We start from the raw sequence: 20,199 nt of genomic DNA, 5'->3' as shown, positions 1-20,199 counted from the left end.
AGTGAGATGACCATAGTTTAAAAAAAATTTTATTTATTTTTTCCCATCTCCTTAAAAGTGGATGGAATGCGATCTGGCTTTACTAACAACATATTCTTCTCTAAGATGAATTCCTCTTGTTCCGACTACCTCATGGATCATTGTCAAAATAGAGTTTCAAAAAGAGTATAAAAGTGTTAGATTCACACAGGTTTAAGCTAGAGGCAAGGGAAACTGAGGCCAGGAGAAGGAAAGCATTGGTGCAAGGTCATCATGTGTTGTCAGCAGTCTGGGAGACCTAACCTCCTTCCTAAGTTCTTGCAAAGAGATCAGCTGCATCCCCTGAGGTTTTAACTGTAGCCACTGTCCTACATCCATGTCTAAGAGGATTCTAGTCTGTGAATCTCTGGGTTGGCGGAAACCAGGGTTTAAACTTGATTCTGAAGACTATTTCAATTTCAACCACAGACCCACACAAGTTTAGTCTGTGCCTCTTACAGCCACCACTGTGCTGGATGCTGGAGAAGGCGTAGCAAGGCTCGGTCTCCGGGGTTGGGGAACTCTCTTGGGGCGCTTCTCCCCTCGTAAGGCTTCCTTGGTGGACATGGCCAGGCTCCCCTGGTGGACATGGCCAGGCCCCCTTTCTATCCCAATACCAGAGGATGCAACTCCAGAACTGGTTCGGCTCCTTCCTGGGGGGCTGGCTCCCACTCTGAACACTCCTCTGTCCCATGGAACGGACCCGTTGGGGATCTCGGCTCACAACTGCAAAGCAGCCGGAGGGTGGGATGGGACTCCCCTGGGTGGTGGCCGCAGGGGCAGCAGAATAAATGTAACTTCAGGTTCTCCCAGGGCGCGTTGGAAACGCCTGAGCAGATTCTCAGCTCCATCCCGCTCCCGTCGCGTTTTCGGACCCATGTGGGATCCTGAACAGCGACTGCGAAGGGAGCGAGGGCACCGAGGCACAGGCTTCGCACCGGATTGTGATTGACCGCGCCTCTTCTTTCTGTCCTCGATCCTTCAGCGACGGCTGCCCCACCTTCGTCCAAACCCGGCCCTCCGGGCTAGGCCGAAACACGTGGACACGTCCACTATAATCTACCGAGGACTTGGGGTGAAGCGGAGGCCATCGCGTCTAAAGATGTTCTTCTTCTTCTTTTTTTAATCCCTGCCCCCTCTCACCTTTCAATAGTAAGCAGAAGTGGCGCTCTTCGCTGACACGGATCGGAATCACCGCAGGGCCTGCATCCTTCTCTGGCGTCCTCACCGTTCTGTCTCGCTCAGAGATCCCAAATTCTGCCCGGGGCACACTTTCCCGTTAATTACCTTGAAACAACACATCGCTAATTGCCCTAATTCCTCTCGGGCCCTGCCGCGCCCCCGCCGTCCAGCCGCGGGCCAGGCGGGGTGGCGCGGCGCCTGGCACCGGTTGGGAACCGCAGCGCGGTGCGCTCGGCGGCGGGCGGGGGGGGGCGTGCGCTGCGGGGTAGCTCGCGGCGAGTCTGCGACCCCTCTCGGGCGGATCTGAGCAAATCCGCCGCCTAGGGCCTGGCCGAAGCTCGCACGCCGCGGGCGCTCGGGCTGCGGCTGTAGAGTAGAATCGGAGCATCTTCGAGTCCCCCTCTCATCTCTAAGCTAACAGAGCGCTTCCCAAGAGTTTGGATAACTGCCGCCGCCAGGGCACCGAGCACGAGAAAGGCCTGTTCCTCCACTCCATGCCCACCTAATGAAAGCATTCTCCATCCGTCACTCCGTTTTATATTTTTATAAAGAATCACTACCTGAAGTTACAGTGTTTTGTTTTTAACACTTTTGTCTCATCCCTTTCCTGCCCTCGTCCCATGCACGTTCTTGAAAGCAGAGACCTCGCCCGTCCCATTCAGTGTCCCCGGACCTACCACCTGGAGGACAGCAGAGCCTCCATTGCTCTGTGTGAATAAGTGAATGGCCCGAGCGGCGGCTCCTCCGCTCCGATCTAGGAGTGGGCGGCCAGGACCCTACACTTGGAGGTGGGGCAGAGCCGCACTTTCAGAGTCCACTTTTGTGAACATTTCCAGAATTCAAAAGAACTGCCGAGCGGCTTCTGGGGTGGAGAGTGTTCCTTGCCGGATCGGAGTTTGGGAAACCGGGTTGACACTAAGGCACTCAGCCTCTTTCTGAGACTGATATTCAGTGCCCACCCGTTTGATGACCAAACAGGGCTCACGTGCTTTGTTGGCGGGCGTCGGTACAGTCTGGCGTCACCATAACCTCCCCGCCCCCCACCCCGGCTGCGCTGGTCAGGACCAGGTGTCCCCCTGCCAGACCCCCAGGAGCTGCGGCCCTCGCCGGGTGCAAGCCCTCGCTGCCGTCCGCCCGCGGTTGCCCAGCCCGCGCGCCCCATGCGCTCTTCTGATTGGCTGCCGGCGTCCCCTCTGAGCGCTCATAGGCTGGCCCACGTCTCCCTCCGCCCGCGGCCCGGGGCGCGCGCAGCCTGCCGCGGGGAAAGCTGCTCCAAGTTCGGCCTCGGAGCAGAAGCTCCGCTGGGCGCTCGAGAGGCGTGGACCTCAGGGTCCAGCAGCCCGCAGAGCGCAAGGTTTCAGTGCGGTGGGTGTTCCCACCCGGAATTCTCTGGTGGAGCCGAGCCCCGCAAATGGGCACATGAGGAAGAAGAGCTGGGAAATGGACTGCTATTTACGCCGCCTCAAACAGGAGTTGGTAAGAGCAGAGCGGGCGCCAGGAGGGCTGCTCCCGCAGATGGGTACCTAGCTCGGCCGGGCCCTTGGGGCCGGGACGCGCACGGAAGGAAGGCCAGGGGGGAAAGGGGGGTGCGCACCGGCAGGCAGAGAGCAGGGCCTGTCCCGAGGAAGAGGGGCCACGAGGAAACTTGGAGCAAAGATTGTGTGGGAATGAGGCCACACGAGCAAGTGACAGAGACCGAGCAAACCAAACCCAGAGTGAAAGGTACCCGGGGAACCCCAGGGAGAAACGAGGGCGCACCCGAGACAGACAGACACGCAGACGGAGTGTGACCCAGGCGGCAGCACAGAAAGAACGGTACGCGGGTGCCCGGCTGCTGGGCGACTTGGAGCGCTCGGGGCAGGCGGGGCGCCGGGAAGGGTGCACGGGCAGGAAGCCTGCCCGGGGCAGGAGGTCAGCCGGGGACTGGTCGCTCGAGGGGACCTGGCACCGCTTGGGGTCCCCAGCTCTGCCGGGCTTGGCAGAGCTGGCGCGGCTGCGGGGGCCGGCTAGGCCGGCTGTCTGCCCGGGCTTGCCTGCCAGCAGGGAGGGGGCTGGCAGCTGGAACCGCAGGGGAGGGCCCTGCGCGGAGGAGGGGCCCGCCTGGCAGATCTCGAGCGGGCGCTGTGGAGGCCCAGCCAGATGTCAGGTCTGGGCTTGGGGCTTGCGTAGGGAGCGTGCGGGGGCGGGCGTGCAGGGGCTGGGAGAAGAAGCTCAGTGTGTGTGTGCAGGGGGTACCCAAATGGGGGAGGGCTGCTTGCTAAAGCTGTTAGGTTCTCATCGACTTCATATAGTTCCCCTCCACCTGCTACCTTTCTGCTCCTTCGAGCACCAGAATTCAGACAGACTGTCAACCAGGCTCTCTCTTTTGTCCTCGCCTCTGCCTCTTTTTGTCCCTTTTAGTTTGTTTCTCTTGAAGTCTTAGTCTCACTTTTCTCCCCTCCTCTTTCTTCTTACTTTTCAGAGCCAGGGGCACCCAGGCTCACAACAGCAGACCTGGATCCAGAAAGTGCCAGCCCATGGCTCTCCAGACTCCATGACAGCCTCTCCCACTCCTGCCTGCACTCTACACTTTTTTTTTAGGGGACTTGGCAGCCGTGTCAGAGGCCAGCTTTGGGGGCGGGGGAGCTCGAAGCAGCAGGTGTTCTCACTGATGCTTCCTGGTCAAGTTGCTCAGGCACTCTTCCTGTCTGTCCCACTCCAGGGCCTGCCTTCTCAGGCCAGTGGTCACTTCTCTGGTACTTCCTCCTGAAGCTCTTTTTGTGGTGACACACATATGGGAAAGTTACTCAGAGAGATGCTTCTTCGGTGAAGGACAGAAGAGTCTCCATCATGTCTTGTCCCAAACTAGTTTTCACATGCTTCCCATGTCAGTTTGGGGTATCTGGCCCAGCTCACACATACACAATTCTGACCTTTCCCATGCATTTATCCAATCTAGAAAGAAAGGTCAGAGTCATCACAGATAATGTCTGAAGTCCAAGGCTCTTGCTGAGAAATGAATCTTAACAGAATCCTCTTTTTATGCATGGAATCTGGGACCACACCACCCACCTCAGGATCTGCCTTAATAGAGGGTTTGTGGGTGTTCCTGGCATGGGCTTGAATTTTAAAATCCTACTGATTTGCATTTTTTTACAGCACCCTAGGTGGGAGGTGGTGAGGGGAGGAAGAGAGAGTCTGTGGGTGCCAGGAGAATAAAAAAGGCAAATAGGAATCTGCACTGAGCTGAGCTCCAGGTCTTGATTTGCACAGTCTTCTGCCAAGGACCGGAGCCCCCAGTCCCGGGAGGAGGAAGGGGAGAGGCTGAAGTCACCCAGCTCCCCATTAGCTTTCATTTGGCCCTTTGTCTGAGCAGCTTCAGCCTTTGACTCTCTTGGAGAGGAAGCCAAATGCCTGGCTTGGGGCCCAGAATGACACTCAGATGGGAGAGCTCTGCACCCTCCCGCCCCCCATGGGGCTCCGCCCCCTCCTCTGTGCCAATCTGCCCAGAAAGGAGACAGAGCAGAGTGACAAGCAGAGCTATTAGAGTCTTGTTCACTCCCTGGCACCTCAGCCCAGTGCTCAGGTCACTGAGCCAAATGTCAGTGCCTCAGTTTTCCCAGTGGGAGTGAGGAGAAAGCAGAGCCGAGTTAGCCCAGGCTCAGCCCTCGGCCCCTCTGAGGACTGTAGGGATTGAATTCAATGCAGCTTAGTTGTGGCTGTGACAGGAAGTTGTTGGCTTGTTTATCCCCCAGGTCTGCAATGGGATGGGAGAGACATACAGGCGATTTATGTCATGAGCTTGTGGGTGTGCGTGTGTGTGTGTGTGTGTGCGTGTGCGCATCCCAGCCAGAATCTTCCCTGCCACCCAGGAGGACTGTGTGTTGCCTGGCTTTGCCCTAAATTAGCGTGTGCCCAGGAATGGCACTCATGTAATCTAGTCAAGTTTTCGACGTTCATTCATTCCACTAAATTCCCTTCCAGAAGCATTCGTCCTGCAGACACTGTGGGTTAAATCTGCTGGAAAAGAAAACACTAACGGGCTGTGAAACTGTCTTTGCTGAGGGTATTCTGCACTCCCCTCCTGAATCTTGGCCCTGTCCTTGGCCCAGAAAATCTGGACAAGAAGAGTCTGTTACTGCAAACCAAAGTAGCAGAATTTTCCAATTTCCCGAAGCAGAAAATGTGCACTGTGAGGAGTGAGCACTGTGGGGAGGCTGAGGGTTTGGGGATCCTGGCTCAGTTAGGTTGATGTGTAGAGAACTGGCCCTTTGCCCCTGCCTGGAAGGGGTCGGGGATCAGGTTTCAGGAATGAAATGTGGCAGGAGAGTCGCAGCAGCTGACATACTTCTTCATTAGGATGAGAGGGGGCCGGGGCTGCAAATACTCAGCAGGGAACACATCCCTCCCTACTCCAGCCGCCAGAGAGAGGCCCTGCCTGAACCTAGGCCTTGGGGCCAGCTGTTCCTTACACACTGCTCCCTTGAGGGCTTCCAACAAAGGAGGTCGACACAGCACACGGAGGAAGCAGATGCAAGATGCTCGCAGGGCGTTCCTCATGAGTGCAGCTCAGCATAGAGCATATAGAGAGCATAAAGGCTGAGTGAGCAGGGCTCATGAAGTACAGCCAGTCTGGGAAGGCTTCCCGGAGGAGAGGAGGTTGATGGAGGCCAGTTCTTGGAATGTCTATCCTAGCTGAGGCACAGTGAAGCAGCAGAGAGATTTCTCTAAGGCTGGGAAAGGCCATCCTAGGACAGCTTGGTGTGCCTAGGAGGCAGGATGCTAGTGGCCACGAATTCAGGAGGTTCTGGCATTTGGAAGAGGGGGCAAAGCCTAAAGGCGAAGTAAGGAGGAGAAAAGATGGTGACAGAGGAGACGCTGCAGGAACAGCCTTCAGCTCTTGGGCAAAAGAGCAAATTTCCTGAGGCAGAAAAAAGCTTTTGCAAGGGATCTCACGACGCAGTCCCCCTTGATGTTTAGAGCTCGGGCGAAGAGAAAGTGGGGTGGTCAGTGTTGCCTGGACTCAAATCACGGCTTTGTGTACCCTTAGTAGATTACTTAACCTCTCTGTGCCTTGGTTTTCTCATCTGTAAAATACCGACTGTACAGCTACTGTGAAGATTAAATGACAATATAGGTAAAGTGCCTCCCCAGCTGTAAATACTCAGCAGGGAACACATGACACAGTGCCCGATGTGTCGTAGGCACTTGGTAAACTCCAGATGATGAACTAATCAGACTGCTGTGAGTTCACTTACAGAACAGATTTACCGAGTTCATACTATGTTTAATGTACTTTACTGGGCACTAGTGCTATGGTTACGAAGATAAACAGACATAGATCCTGCCTTCAGGGCACTCACAGTTTAATAGGAGAGATAATAATCATATTTATTGATGCTGACATTTATTGACATGCCAGGCATAAAATGTATTATTATTTAATTGCCAAAGCAACATTAAGTTGTACTTCCATTATTCCCATTGAATAAATGAGACATGGTAAGGTTAAATGAGTTGGCCAAAGTCATAGAGCTGATAAGTGACAGAGCTAGGATTCAAACTCAGCCAGTGCAGAACTCACACTCTTAAGCAGTGCATGTGTGCACACCTCCAGGATAGATAGAGGACACGGGCTGTGTTAGCGGCACAGTGCAGTGCTCTGAGAAGGGCGAAATGACCTCTGGCTTCGTGGAAAAGGTCGCTTATAAGCTAGACCTCGAGGGATAAATAGGAACGTGAACAGGAGAAAAATACATTTCCAGGCAGATAATGAAACAACATGAGCGAAAGGCACAGAGATGCAAGTAATGGGGATGTTTGAAGACTCACTTGAGTTTGGCGAGAACATAGGGTGTGTGCAGATATGTAGTGAACAACAGAGCTGAAAGAGTTGTCGAGAGCAGACTATGGGGGCATAAAGAGTCTGGCCTTTTCTATATGTGTATAGAGCAGCTGGGTCAGAGACGTGCCCTGGGATCTAGGAGGTGGCATGGGGTGGAGGCTAGGGGAAGGAGGAAATTGAGGCAGGAGGATGAGGTGTAGAGGGTTATTACAGGAGCCTACATAGGAGAGTATGAAGACCTGAACCAGAAAGGAGAAAAGGAAGGTGACTTCTTGAGGTCCCTTGGATGCCTGAGGAACTTGAATGACTGACTGCAGTGGACAGGAGCCGAAGCTGGTCAGGGGAGAAGAGCTTGGTGAGATGGAGAGGCCAGCTCCCTGAAGGGGCACCTCGGACCCCTCTCTCCATCTGTCTGCCTCTAGCCTGAGGACACGGCCCCCAGGAGATGGTTCATTTGGGAGAGAGGGCTCATCCATCTCACACTTCCTCCTTTCTTTCCCATCCTCTCTTCTCCAGCTCTTGGCACCGTTTCTACTTTACTTTCCTGTTGAGAGTTCCAGCCAAGAGCAGGGGGCTGTGAAGGTCCCCATTCACTGAGCCAGAGAATGGGCCACTTGGCAAAAACGGGTCTTTCCCATTTCCGGCCCTGAATCTGCTTCTAGCTTCCATCCAGAAGGGCTGAAAGAAACTGTGTGGGGATCTTGTGGGTAATGGGGGTGGGGGGAGTGAGGAAGGGCACTCTGCCAGGTCCATAGGCAAAGCTGGAGCCTGTGTCAAAGGATTCTGGCTAAGCTGGGAGAGGGCGTGAGATGGATGGATGGAGGGCACAGCTGTGGGATCAGTCAGGGGCCTAGGAGAGGCCTTGGGAAGGTTGCCGAGGATGCTGGTGTCACACTTTTCCATCCCCACTCCTCCCACCCCACAAAGGGCCCAGCGAGTGCCAAGGAGGGGAGGGTGCTATCCATGGACAGCTGACCCCACACTACCTGCTGAGGGCTTGAGGTCCAGGATGGCGGGGTTCTGGCTTCCCGCGACATGTTCTCTTCAGCCCCAGGCAGGCAGTTCTCTCTCTGGATGATTCAGTGCAGAGACGCCTTCAGAGGAGATGAACTGAATTGAGTCTTGGAGTCCCTCCAAGACTTCATGTTCTTCATCCCTGTATGCTGATAACTGCCCTTTGCACATCCCACCGCCCGTCCTGGCTGCTTCCCACAGCAAGCCTACGAGGCCGAGAAGCCAGGGATTACGATGACGTGGAAAGCCCGCTGGCCGGGAGTGAGAGGGCCAGGTTTGGGGTCCCAGTCCTCCCACTCGTACGCCTCAGAACCCCAGGCAGTAGATCGCCGCCTCCACTGGAGGTGTGACGTCAGGAGACACTGAGATGAAAAACTTTTAGTTTTAGAGATATATATAGAGAGAGTTACCATCTGTTTATGGTGAGTAATATGCATTTCACATAAGTTCCTATATAAAGACATTTATATAAACAGTAGATTTTTTTTAAATTAAAAAAAATTTTTTTATTTTTTTATTTTTTACGCCTACAGCACCTGGTCTTCCTAGGTGGTCTCCCATCCAAGTACTAACCCGGCCCGACCCTGCTTAGCTTCTGAGATCGGACGGGATCGGGCACGTTCAGATAAACAGTAGATTTAAATAAAATATTAAATAGGAGACCAAGCTATATGCGGTTATGGCGAAAATCATGAAGGAAGCCTAGGGGAGAATGTTTGGGAAACAGGGAGAAATCTAACCTCTCAGATCCCTAGCTCCTCCTCCATTAAGTGGGGATACCTCCCGCCCCGCCAGCCTCCCGGGGTGATTATGGGATCAGATCCGTTCGTGTTGAGGGAAGGACAAGTGCAAAGCACATGGGAGGGAGTGATCACTGTGCAGAATCCGAATCCGAAGCACAAAAGGCTGGCGAGTCTGCCCAGAGTCGCGTGGCTGAGTTCGCCGGCTTGGACTGCAGGCCAGGTCTCCAGACTACAGCGAGCGGCTAGTCACAGACACCAGGAGGGTGCCCGGCGATGGCATCCAGCTCTAGTACAGGGAGGGAGCGAGCCACAGGCTGGTTTCAACAGTGGCAACTGAGACTAAAGTTTGACATGAAGGAAATCTTTAGAATGAAACATTTCGAGACCCGGGAGATGCAGTAGGGTGGGAGACGGACTTTGGGGGCTGTGTGGATGCTGGGAGGGCGGGGAGACGGTTCACGGCCTTTCTCAGAAAGGATTCTGGGATATGCTTAGAAAGGGTTTTATGTTTGATGGTGGAGCAGGTTAGGTGTGTGTGCGTGTGTTTGTGTGTGTGTGTGTGAGAGAGAGAGAGGGGAAACTGAGATTGAGATTGAGGTGGTGGAGAAAGATGGAGGTGGCTGTTAGATCTGTTCCCACTCAAAGTGAGCGGGGTACGATTTGGTCCCATCCCGAGGAAGGACCTGAGGCTCCGAGGCACTGGGAGGCCAGAGAGGCGGTCGGCAGGCCCCAGCTGAGGCTGGGTGTCGGTGCTGATCGTTTCTAGCTGGGGCTCTCTCTGTCTCGGCCCCGCTGCTGGGCTCCCTCCCACCCCACACCGCGCTCCCCTCTCCCTTTTGGGTTCCTGAGGTAGAGAAACCCTGGGATCCGAGAAGGTCCCACGCTCTGGACAAGACAGCAGCTTGCCCCCTGGCTCTCTCTTGGGGTGACATCATCCCCCTTGGGGTGGGAAAGGCAGCTCCCTCCCAGTCAAGACCCAGCGGATACTCCAGCCTCCCACCCCTGACGGCCTCGAGGTTTCCCACACTCGCTTCCTTTCGTTCTCGTTCTCATCCGGCTCACAGCTGTCTCCTCGCCTTCCATGTCAGCCCCCCTTGGCATGAGGATGGGCAGGAGGATGCCAAGACTTCCTTTTCCTTCCCCTTTCCTTCCTCTGCGAGGGGACGGGGCAGGGAGAGAAGGGACACACAGGACAAGAGATGTGTTCCCCCTGGATCGGACCAGATCGATGAATGGAATCCAGCCATTACTGTGCGTTAAGGTTCGCTGAGCAAGAAATGTCCTGGAATTCTTAAAAAGTCTTCAATTAAGATAAGAGCCCAAATTCACTTCTAGGCCACACGTAAATACATACTACCTCACCTAATCTGCCCAAAGCTGTGTGAGGCAGGAACTCTTATTCCCATTTTAAAGAATGGAGAAATTAAAAAACAAAACAGAATTTATATAACCTGCCCAGATCACACAGCTATTACGTGGTAGAGCTGGAATTTGAACTCTCTTCCATTTGTCTCTAGAACCCAAGATCTTCACCAACACAGACTATCATTCTCCATATGGGTATAACTTCAGCTCTTGTTTACTTAAATGGGGCCTCTGTTTTATGGGCTGCCCTGAAGTCACACTTACCCACACATGCATTCTCACTGGAAAATGCTACGAAATGTCAGCATTATTTCTTAAGGATTTTTCCATATTGGAAGCGATTGAATGGGGTCATTTCATTCTTCCCACTGCCTCTGACCTGGACTGTGGTGGGCCTTCTGGAAGGAAGCCAGCTCAGACTCCTTGCTTCTTGACGAAACGAAACCTTGCAATATGTCCCAGACTGTCTCTGCCCGTGTCGTGAGTTACAGTTCCGAAAGCAGCAAGCAGTCTGGAGGGGCGATGTGGGGCGCTCGTGGCACTCGTTTTATAATCTGTGTGTTTGCAGCGAGCGCAGGGCGATGGCTAGGTTCTGGAGAGACGGAGCAATGCGTAGATCTCAGTCCGTCCCTCAGGTAGAGGATGCTCGGTGAATGCTGCCTGAGTGACTGAGCACCAACACCTGGAGGAGCTGGGGTGGGGACAGGAGTGGCAGGACAAAGGGAAGAGCATTTTAAGTCTGCAGAAGAGGTGCTGATGACGGGGGCGGGGGCGTGGGGCACACACATGCGTTCCCAGTGATGAGAGCCACAACAAGAGGTGTGTGCGGGTGGCCGGAGGGCCTTTGAGGAGGCTTCTGCATTTCGGGATGGAAAGGCTGAAGCTAGACACATGGAGACAGGAACGGGGCGGTTGGGTGGAAAAGCCAAAAATGACCCAGTGGCTCCAGGTTGGGGCGAGGAGGAAAGTGTAGGGGGAGGCTGTGGGAACCAGGAAGTCAAAGAAGCAGTTTGCCGAGAAGGGACCTTGAGGAATTCGGTTTGGGGCTTAGTGTCTCCTCTGCCTCCCTTTGGGTCTTCTCAAGCCGAAGAAGCCGGGGCGGGGGCGTCCGCAAGCACAGCCACCTCACGGCTGTGTCTCTTGCAGCTGCCACTCCAGTGAGCCGAGCTTGCCCAGGCAGCCTGGAATCGCCACTGCTTCTTGCCCTGTCTCGGGGGAGCTGTGGAATATGGGCAGGTCCCCACTCAGCAAGGCCCCTGTGCCCCCAGGGACAGTCAGTTCTCCATTGTCATTAGTGCTGATAGCTTAAGAGAGCCTGGCCCAGGCCACCACCCTGCTGGGGCTGGGGATGGCAGGGGTGGGGTTGACCCTGAAGCCTGAGAGGGTCAGCTGCCCAGTGCAGCCCTGAAGAGCCTCTGTGCCCGCCCTCCCCTCCCCTCCACCCCTCCACCCGGAGGGCTTAGCTCTGTGCATGAGGACAGGCTGGGAGGTAAGATGATCCCCACGGGGCTCTGGGGGGCTTAAGAAACAGATGGTCCCCGCATAGGAGGTTTGCTGCTGGTAACCTGAGCAGATCTGGGGAGGGAGCTGGCAGGACCAAGGCAGCTTGGGCCCGAGGACCGAACCTCGTGAATGCTATCAGACGAAGCATCCCCTGCCCAGCCTCCAAACTCGGCCCTCGCCCAAGTCAATCGCTCAGCCCCTTCCAGCTGGCACCTGGGACTCGAGCCTTAGACACCCACAAAGGGGCCCGGGAGCTGGCCTCCAGTGTCCCCGCTCCCGGCCAGGGCAGCAGCTCCGATTGGGCTGAGAAGGCAGGGAGGGCACTGGAGCCAAGCCTGAGAGCAGCTGGGAGGGGACGGGCGTTTGGAAGGGAGAGAAGGGCTGGGAAGAGCCGGGCAAGGGCTTCCGCAAACGGGAGCTTGCTGGCCTCCTCTCCCGGGGACCAGCCAGATGTGAACAGCGGCGAAAGGAAACGCCAGCCTTCCCGTTCTCACAGCGAATCTCAGCTCCTCTTGCCCCAGGGTCCTTCTCAGCCCGGTGCCACTGCCAGTGGTCTCGAGCAGGGCTTGGTACTTAGGCCTCTGGCATTCGGAGCGAGATGACCTGGTTTCAAGCCCAGCTCTGTGAGCCGTGTGACCTTAGCAAGTTACCTCACCCTCCTCCCATGGCTACCTCATTTGTTCATATGAGGACAGTAATAGCAACCCCAGAGGGTTTACATAAAGATTAGATGAGATGAAGTGTGTAGAGTCCTTAGCACAACTACTGTTACGTAGTAAATTCTCACAAAATGTTGCTGCCCTCGTCGTCGTCATCACCATTTCAGGGAGGCTCAGAGGAGGAAGAGGGCACAGACGCAGACGATGACAAGGACGTTCTGTCCACACCACAGCTCTGTGCACCCTCATGCTGATCTCAGCTCCACCTCTTACTGTCTGCGTAATCTTGAGCAAGTTACGTACGTGCCCCAGTTTCCTCATCTGTAAAGCGGGAACGGTGATAGTCACCCCTTCAGAGAGTAGTTGGGGAGAGAAAACGTAGGTTAATTTGTACACACGCATCTGTCCGCACGTCGGTGGCGGGCAGGGCAGTGCCTGCCGTGGCACATTAGCCGCCGTGAATGTTGTTTCCCTTATGCAGCCATCTCCGCCTTAGACGTCGCCCTCTCCCAGCTCTGGTCTGCACTGTGCTGGGCCCTACAGAGGCGGGGTCAGTGGCAGGTTGGAATGTCCTCGGAGATGTGTGTTTGGAGAGGGGGGGTCTAGGTTCAGGGCCAGTGGGGGGCTGCCCTTCCGCCCACCCCACGGCTGACGGGCCCTGTGCTCTCTCTCTCTCTGGGGCAGATGTCCATGAAGGAAGTGGGAGATGGCTTACAGGATCAGATGAACTGCATGATGGGGGCGCTGCAGGAACTGAAGCTCCTCCAGGTGCAGACGGCACTGGAGCAGCTGGAGATCTCTGGAGGGGGTCCTGCCCCTGGCTGCTCTGCAAGTCCCCGGACACAGCCCCCACCCCCTCAGTGGGAGGGTGGCGGAGGCCCTGCCAGGCCTGCCGCCCGCCCCACGTCCAGCCAGCCTTCCGTGGGCAGCAGCGCCAAGCCGCCAGCTCACAGAGGTGTGTGTGGGAGGGATCCAGCCTCCCGGCCCAGGACACAGCCGCCAGAGCACCCAAGCCAGGCCCTGCAGGGGCCGGAGCTGGTGGAACCGGATGACTGGACCTCCACGTTGATGTCCCGGGGGCGGAATCGACAGCCTCTGGTGCTGGGTGACAACGTTTTCGCGGACCTGGTGGGCAACTGGCTGGACTTGCCGGAACTGGAGAAGGGTGGGGAGAGGGGTGAGACCGGGGAGGGAGGAGAGCCCAGTGCGGAGCGGGGCCAGCCCTGGGAGCTGGGCCGCCGGTTTGCCCTGACCGCAAACATCTTCAGGAAGCTCCTGCGCAGTGTGCGTCCCGACCGCGACCGGCTGCTGAAGGAGAAGCCGGGCTGGGCGACACCCACGGCCTCGGAGCCCCGCGCCGGACGCTCGCAGAAGGTTAAGAAGCGGGGCCACTCCAAGGGCTCCGGCCGCTTCCCTTCCCCGGGCTGCCCAGGGCCCAGGCCGGGGGAAGGCCCTTCCACCAGCCGCCCCCGGGCCCGGGGAGCCTCACCCTCTGGCTTCGATATCAACACAGCCGTCTGGGTCTGAATCCTAGGGACAGAGTTTCGCTGAACCCGAAAGGGCCAGGTCCCAGTGCCGGGCCCCTGGGGGGGAGGGTGGTCAGGTGACACGTGGCTTTCAGAGGCCTAACTCCAGGTCTCTTTCCCCCAAAGGAGGGAAAGGAAGCCAGAGAAAGGAGCAGGGCGGATAGGCCTGAGGTTGGGAGGGAGGCTGTGACCGGGGTGGCCACCGGGTGGGGGAGGTGAGTGCATGTGCGTGCGTGCGTAAGTGTGTGCGTGCGTGTGCGTGCGTGCGTGCGTGTGTGTGTGTGTGTGTGTGTGTGTGTGTGTATGTGTCTCACTCTGAGGCTGGAAGTGACAGCAGAGGAGAGGGCAGGAAACCTTTCTGCCCTCCTTCACCGCCCCCAAAGACCTCCTTTCAGCATTCTGCACAGATCAGGACACTGGGGCCTCAGGTACCCCCAAAAGGCTCCCAGTAAAGACCTTATCTCCGTCCCCAGCTTTATAACTGTCTGCTACCCTGGCAAAGCGCTGCTCGGGGCATAGGTATTGAACCCCAGCCTCCTGGGAGGCAGAGCAGCAGAGAGGCAAATCTACTGCCCTCCCATACCTGTTCCTGGTACCTTTAAGATTTCAGCCAGTACCTGGATCCTGAGAAATGGCTGAATAAGGAGCATAGGTTTAAGGAGTGCTTGGGACAGCCCTGATATCTTTCCAAAAACACAGGGATGATATCTGTATAGCACTTTAAACGCTGGCAAGCCTTTCCATATCCATAATCGCCTTTGTAAGTGGGCAAGTAAGGCAGGTGTTATCCCCACTTTCCAGATGAGGAAGCGGCCCGCAGTGCTACCTGTCCAGGGACACGACGTTGACGGGGCAGGAAGCAGCCCAGTCCAGGGCTGACTGAGAGCGCAGCTGGGCCTTGGACTCACACAGGGTCCTCCCCAACACCCTGTCTCCAGTCCTGAACCCCCACCCGACACAAGGAGGCCAAGGCGTGCCCAGATGAGATGAGCACTCGTTTCCAAATTCCTAAATTCCTAGCTCCACATCTGACCTCCCTCTGCACCACGGCACAGCCATGGGCCTCGTCTTTCCACCTGACCCAGAACTAGTCTGGGGGAGGGAAGGGGAAGGGCCTGGGCAGCAGCTCAGCTCCTGCAGCAGTGGTGGCGGGCGCGACGCCACCCCGGCGGCCCCCCTGGAAGCCACCAGCCTGCCTACTCTGGCCTGGAACGCCCCACTGGCTGGGAAAAGACAATGTAGGTCCCTGTTCCAGCGAGCCAGCCTGGGAGGACACACCCTCTCTCTTCCCCTCACCCCTCCTGGCTGATCTTCCCTCTGCCTGATGGGGGGTGACAGCTGCAATTAGAGGCAAGACGCCTTCCTGCCCTCAGAGCATTAATAGCAAACTGGAGAAGAAAAATAACAAGAAAGGCTCTTCCTGCATCCTGGACCCCCTGGGGCGGAGATGGAGGGAGGGGGCTTAGAGTGAGCAGCTCCACAGCTCGAGTTAGGGGTGGTCAGGGTCGCTCCCAAATTCCTACTCAATCACATGGTAGATGTTTGGGTTTTGGTGGCCGAAGCTACAAGGGGAAAGGCGCTAATTTTTTTTTGAGAACTCATTATTTGACAGGCAGTACACACAACATGTCTTTCAGACTTCAGAACGATCCTAAAAGGTATTGTCATCGTCCTCTTAGCAAATAAAAAGACCAGGATTTGAAACAGCCTTCTCCAAAAACGCTGTCCTTTCCTCTGCTCCCCTCCGTGGAGTTTGCCAACCGAGCAGCCCTTCCTGGAGGAGCCAACCTGCCCGCCCTTTGTTGTCCCTCCCACAGATTTCAGTCCTGGGGGAGGCCTGTTGGCTGTGGCTGCTTTGGTGGTGGCGGTGATGTGTGCGTGTGTGTGTGTGTGTGTGAGATGTGTGAGTGTGGAGATCCCATCTCTCAGCTGCTGGGCCACCGGGTGCTGGAGAAGCCACCCAGCAAATTGTTCAAGGAGGCACCAGCTTCAAATCGGGAAGGATTCACAGGAAGCAAAATCACCTCCAAGCTGTTCGTCTGTGACTCTTGTTCTGCGCGCTGGCCACAGCCGTTCAGACCAATCAAACAAAACTCGTGAACGCCTCCCAGCGTCACGCATTGCGATAGGAGCTGAGAACAGCCGTGAAGAGGGTCCAGTTCCTGACTCGAGAGCCCAATGGGAAGAAAGCAGCCACTCAACCCACTGGTGAGAAGGATTCATGGGAATGAAAATGCATTTTAACTTTGGCCAGAACAAAACAATTAGGAGTGCCATTTGCTGCCAGCGCCATTGACAGGTGTCGGGCACTGTCATCTCTGTGTTCTTGTTTCCTTCCTGCCACACCTGGAAGAGGTTGCTGTGACTCTTATTCTCATGAAGAGGCTCAGAGAAGTTAAGCAACTTGCACAGGGTCACAGTGGCAGAGCTGGGGTTGAAACAGCTCCGGCTGACCTCCAGGGCTTTGCTTCTCACGCTGCCCCACAGATTGTCAAAATCTGCTCCAAAGCCAAGATGAGACACAATCACAAAACCTGTCCTCCCACGGGACCCAGGCAACGGATAATAAATGGGATACTGCCTTCTGCTGGGGGCTCTTGCCCTGGTCTCGACAGGGCTGATGCATGCCCCGTCACCATGACATGCTTTGCTAATGAAAGCATATGGCCGATTGACTTACCCCCCACTCCCGATAATTTTTCCTTTTCCCTCCCCTTCTGGGCTCCTGCCGTGACAGTGATGGACACTGTATTTACTGAAGCCGAGGGAAGAGGGCAGTGGAAATGCCTGGGGCCTCAGCGATGCAGGAGAGTGTAGGGGTGGGGAGCAGTGCGTGTGACGGGGAGCTAGTAGTAAGTAGAGAGAAATTGACAGCTTAATTCTGCCCCTGGGGCTCATTTTATGGTTAATTAGGACATGTAAATAAGCTGGAAGCTCATTTAATATCCTCCCTGGCACAGGGCCCCGCCTCATACCTGGCCCACTTCCCTGGCAGGTACGGGGCCCCCGATTGGCTCAGGCATCTGCTCAGGGCCCCACCTGCTTCTTTGTGACCCTGTGGCCAGAGTGTGTCTATAGATGTTCCCGGACCACAAGCAGGAGCTAGGAGAGTCCCTGCTGGGCATGGCCGTGGAGCTGCCCAGTGACCCTCCTGCCCCTCTTTCTAGCCCTTCAGACCTGGGGCATCCTCTCTCCCGAAGCACCTTCCCTGCACCCACCCCTCAGGATGAGAGCTGAACTCAAACTTTCCCTGAGGAATAGAAACCTGGTTCAGCTCTCCCCACCACATCCCCCACTCCCTACCCCCCAGAGCCCTGTAGGGGGCGTCCTCTGTCTTTCCCAGGTCACATGACATGACCTAGGGCTTGGGAAAAAGCGAAAGCACAGCCTGTGTGTGGCTTCCAGTCCACCTCAGGTGACTCCCTGCCCAGGGCAGCTAAGGCATTTCCGCTAATGGCACGCGTGAGCACTGGGTTTGGAGTCAGACAGGACATCAGACCCATTGCTGTCACTGTGTGAGCTTGAGCACATTGCTTTTTTAATCTGTGAGTTGGGGATAATGCCGTGAGATTTAAAGGACATAATGCACCTCAGGGTCAAGCACACCATCTAGACAGACGTTCAATATATATATTGGACCACCTGACCTTCAGTTCAGGCACTAACCGGGTGACCCAGGCAAAAATGCCAACAAAAAAAAGCTTTCTGTCTGAGCTTGGTCTCTTCTATTAAAGAACGTACACTGGCCCTATTACCTCACAGGATGTAGCAAGGATCAGAGAAGACAATAGGTGTGGATGTGTTTTTGTACAGTGTAAAAATATTATCCAGATGGGCTGTTATTTGCCAAATAGCAAACAGTTTACACTTTTCCACTGGCCAATGATGACAGGTGTGTGTGTGTGTGTTGAAGGGTGGGTGGGGCATGGAGAGTGTGCACTGGCTGAGGATGTGCTCTGGGGGGCCCCCCACCCCTCTTGCACCCCAGCTCTCCCTCACACCAGCAGGGCCCTCACGATCCTGGCAGGGACTAGAGAGTTGGGTGAGCCAAGTTCTGACGGGTTTAGAAGCCAGGCCTCCATCTGCTCTCTGCTCTAAGGCCTTTTCTCTGGAGTCCCTGCCAGGCCCCACATCTCTCCCTGCCTCCCTGGGGGCTCATGGCCCACAGGGGCTTGTGGCTGTCCTGGATTCCACTCCCTCTGGATGGCATGGTGGAGGGAGGCGTCCATGAACTTGCCCCCATGAGCAGTCTCAGGGCTCAGGCTGGTGCTACCAGATGAAGGGTGATGGACCAGAGGGGCCTCCCCAACCTGGGGAGGAAAGAGCAGGACCTCACACTGCAGGCACCCCCTCAGCACTGTTATTAAATGTCTCCTGCCCTGCCCCACTTCAGCCTTCTCTACCCGACCCTTAAAACAAGGTGATGAAACCTCTCTCCCAGATCCCCTCGGTACCGGGCAGAGGACTCACCTCCCGCTTCTCTCCCTGCACCCTCCCTCAGTCCCAACATATCCACCTCCCACCTCCAGCCCCGGATATACACCCCGAATTCTGGCACCGTGATGAAGTCAGGCTTGCCAATGTCCCTGAAACACTGGGCAGAGAAGGGAGCAGTATTGCCAGCTCCATACCACGTCTCGGCCACAGATGCTGCACATCCTGGCTTCCACTCCACAGCTGCCCCCTCTCAATACGCCCCTCTGAGCACGTCCTTCAAGATGACTGCCCGTTTCAGGGACATAGAACTCACTGCCAAAAGTTACCTCCTGATGCTCTGCACCTCCACCCCCGCCCCCGCCCCAGCTTCCTCCAACCGGCCAGGGAGGGTGGTGCAGGCACAGATGCCACCCGCACCTGGTCTGAGGCTGCTTTGAGGCAGAAGATGTCCCCATCCAAGGGAAGAATCAGGTTTTGTCTCCCGCTCTGCACACGTTACTCCCTGTGGCTGCTTTTCCCTTTCCTCCTGTGCTTCTCCGTCAGCCCTGACCAAGGCCGGAGCCTGCAGCCGCAGGGAAGTGCTGGCTGGGGTCTTTGGGAGCACAGGAGGTGAAGGGAGAAATGTCTTAGAGATCCTGTGACTTCTCCACTCAGCCAATCTTCCCCAGTCATCCCCAGCTGCCTGGAGGCCCAGCTCTGCCCACTTAAGACACTAATGGGCACTTCGCGCCCTCCACTCGACCCTCCACTTCGTAAGCCTGGGGTTTTTTATGCCTGTAAGTCTCTGCATCTACTGCTTCCTGAAGACTCCAGCTCCCCCACCGCCTCGGGACTGGCTGACTGGTACTTACCTTTTGATCTGCAGTTTAAAGGGCATCTCTGGGAAGCCCTCCCCAGGGGCCTTAGGGTGCCCAACCACGGGACTTTGTTGCTCTTGTGCATGCTGATCTTCCCCTCTGGACTGAGCGCCCCCAGGGAGTAATTGGTGACCTCTCAGTTCTGTATCTGCTGCTCTGGGCACAGGGCACTCAGTGTGACCTCCAGCCGAGGGAGTCCTCGGCTGAGCCTGCCTCCTGCTTTGGGTAAGACCAGCAGCCAAGGCCTCCTCGGCTGCCTCCCAGGCCCATGTTCACTCCACACCTCAGCCCACTCCCCAGGAGAGCAGAGCTGCGGCCAAAGTCACTTTCGAGAGAGCAAACTCTGTCCCTAACCCCCTCTCCAAACTGCTGTGCAGTCCCCTCTGCCCCCGGCCTGTCGCTTGGGCTTCTCTGTCTAGCTTCCTAGGCCAAGGCTGCCTAGAGAGCTTTGGTCCTCATCCCTCCCACCCAGCTCCCTGTTCCTGGGGCACTGTCGCTGGGCTGCTCAGAGCTCAGGCCCTCCAGATGATGGCACCCACTTCTCCCTTGCCTGCTCAGCCCCATGTGGGCCCCAGGCTCCATCCTGGAAGACATTGCTTTCGCCCCAGCCTCCATGTTTTCTCCCGTTCTGCTCACTCCCTCTGCAAGGGGCTTCCTGACCTGGCTCATCCCGTCCATTTTGGCAACAGCATCTGGCCCCAGACTTACTCTACCCTAGGAGGCTTATTCAATCTGCAGTGCCAGGGGTCCCCACCCCTACTGGGGACACTGAGTCTGCCAGATTCTCCTTCCCGCATTGTGATTGTGGAGGGGCGAGGCGAGGCGGGGCGGGGCAACAGGGAAGGAAGTGAGAGTTGGGTGTTCAAGCGCCTTCCCTACCTCCAGCCCTGCTACTGGCCACACTCCAAGCATTGTCTCCCAGGGACTGAGGTGCCAGCGAGGGAGCAGGCGTATGGTCATAAGCGTATAAGTGGTGGGAAAGGGAGGGTGTCGGGCATAAATTTTTTTTTAAGCCCCCAAAAACCAACAAAACAAAATCCAAAACAAAAACAAAGCAGAGGATCTTCCGAA

The 20,199-nt window shown here is 56.2% G+C and overlaps 1 protein-coding gene and 1 pseudogene across 1 annotated transcript; one reads left to right on the top strand and one right to left on the bottom strand.

Annotated features, from left to right (window-relative positions):
- The first annotated feature begins 2,454 nt into the window (after positions 1-2,454).
- INKA2 (inka box actin regulator 2) lies at positions 2,455-17,720 on the top strand. The gene is made up of 2 exons (XM_006919640.3): positions 2,455-2,676; positions 12,993-17,720. Exons 1-2 carry the CDS (start codon positions 2,620-2,622, stop codon positions 13,833-13,835), a joined length of 900 nt encoding a protein of 299 aa, XP_006919702.1. The 5' UTR covers positions 2,455-2,619; the 3' UTR covers positions 13,836-17,720.
- LOC112469155 lies at positions 8,563-8,676 on the bottom strand (annotated as a pseudogene).
- Positions 17,721-20,199: the final 2,479 nt, after the last annotated feature.

This window comes from Pteropus alecto, unplaced genomic scaffold (genome assembly GCF_000325575.1).
Source record: "Pteropus alecto unplaced genomic scaffold, ASM32557v1 scaffold106, whole genome shotgun sequence".
Classification (NCBI taxonomy): domain Eukaryota; kingdom Metazoa; phylum Chordata; class Mammalia; order Chiroptera; family Pteropodidae; genus Pteropus; species Pteropus alecto.
This window is presented reverse-complemented; position numbering and strand designations above follow the sequence as displayed.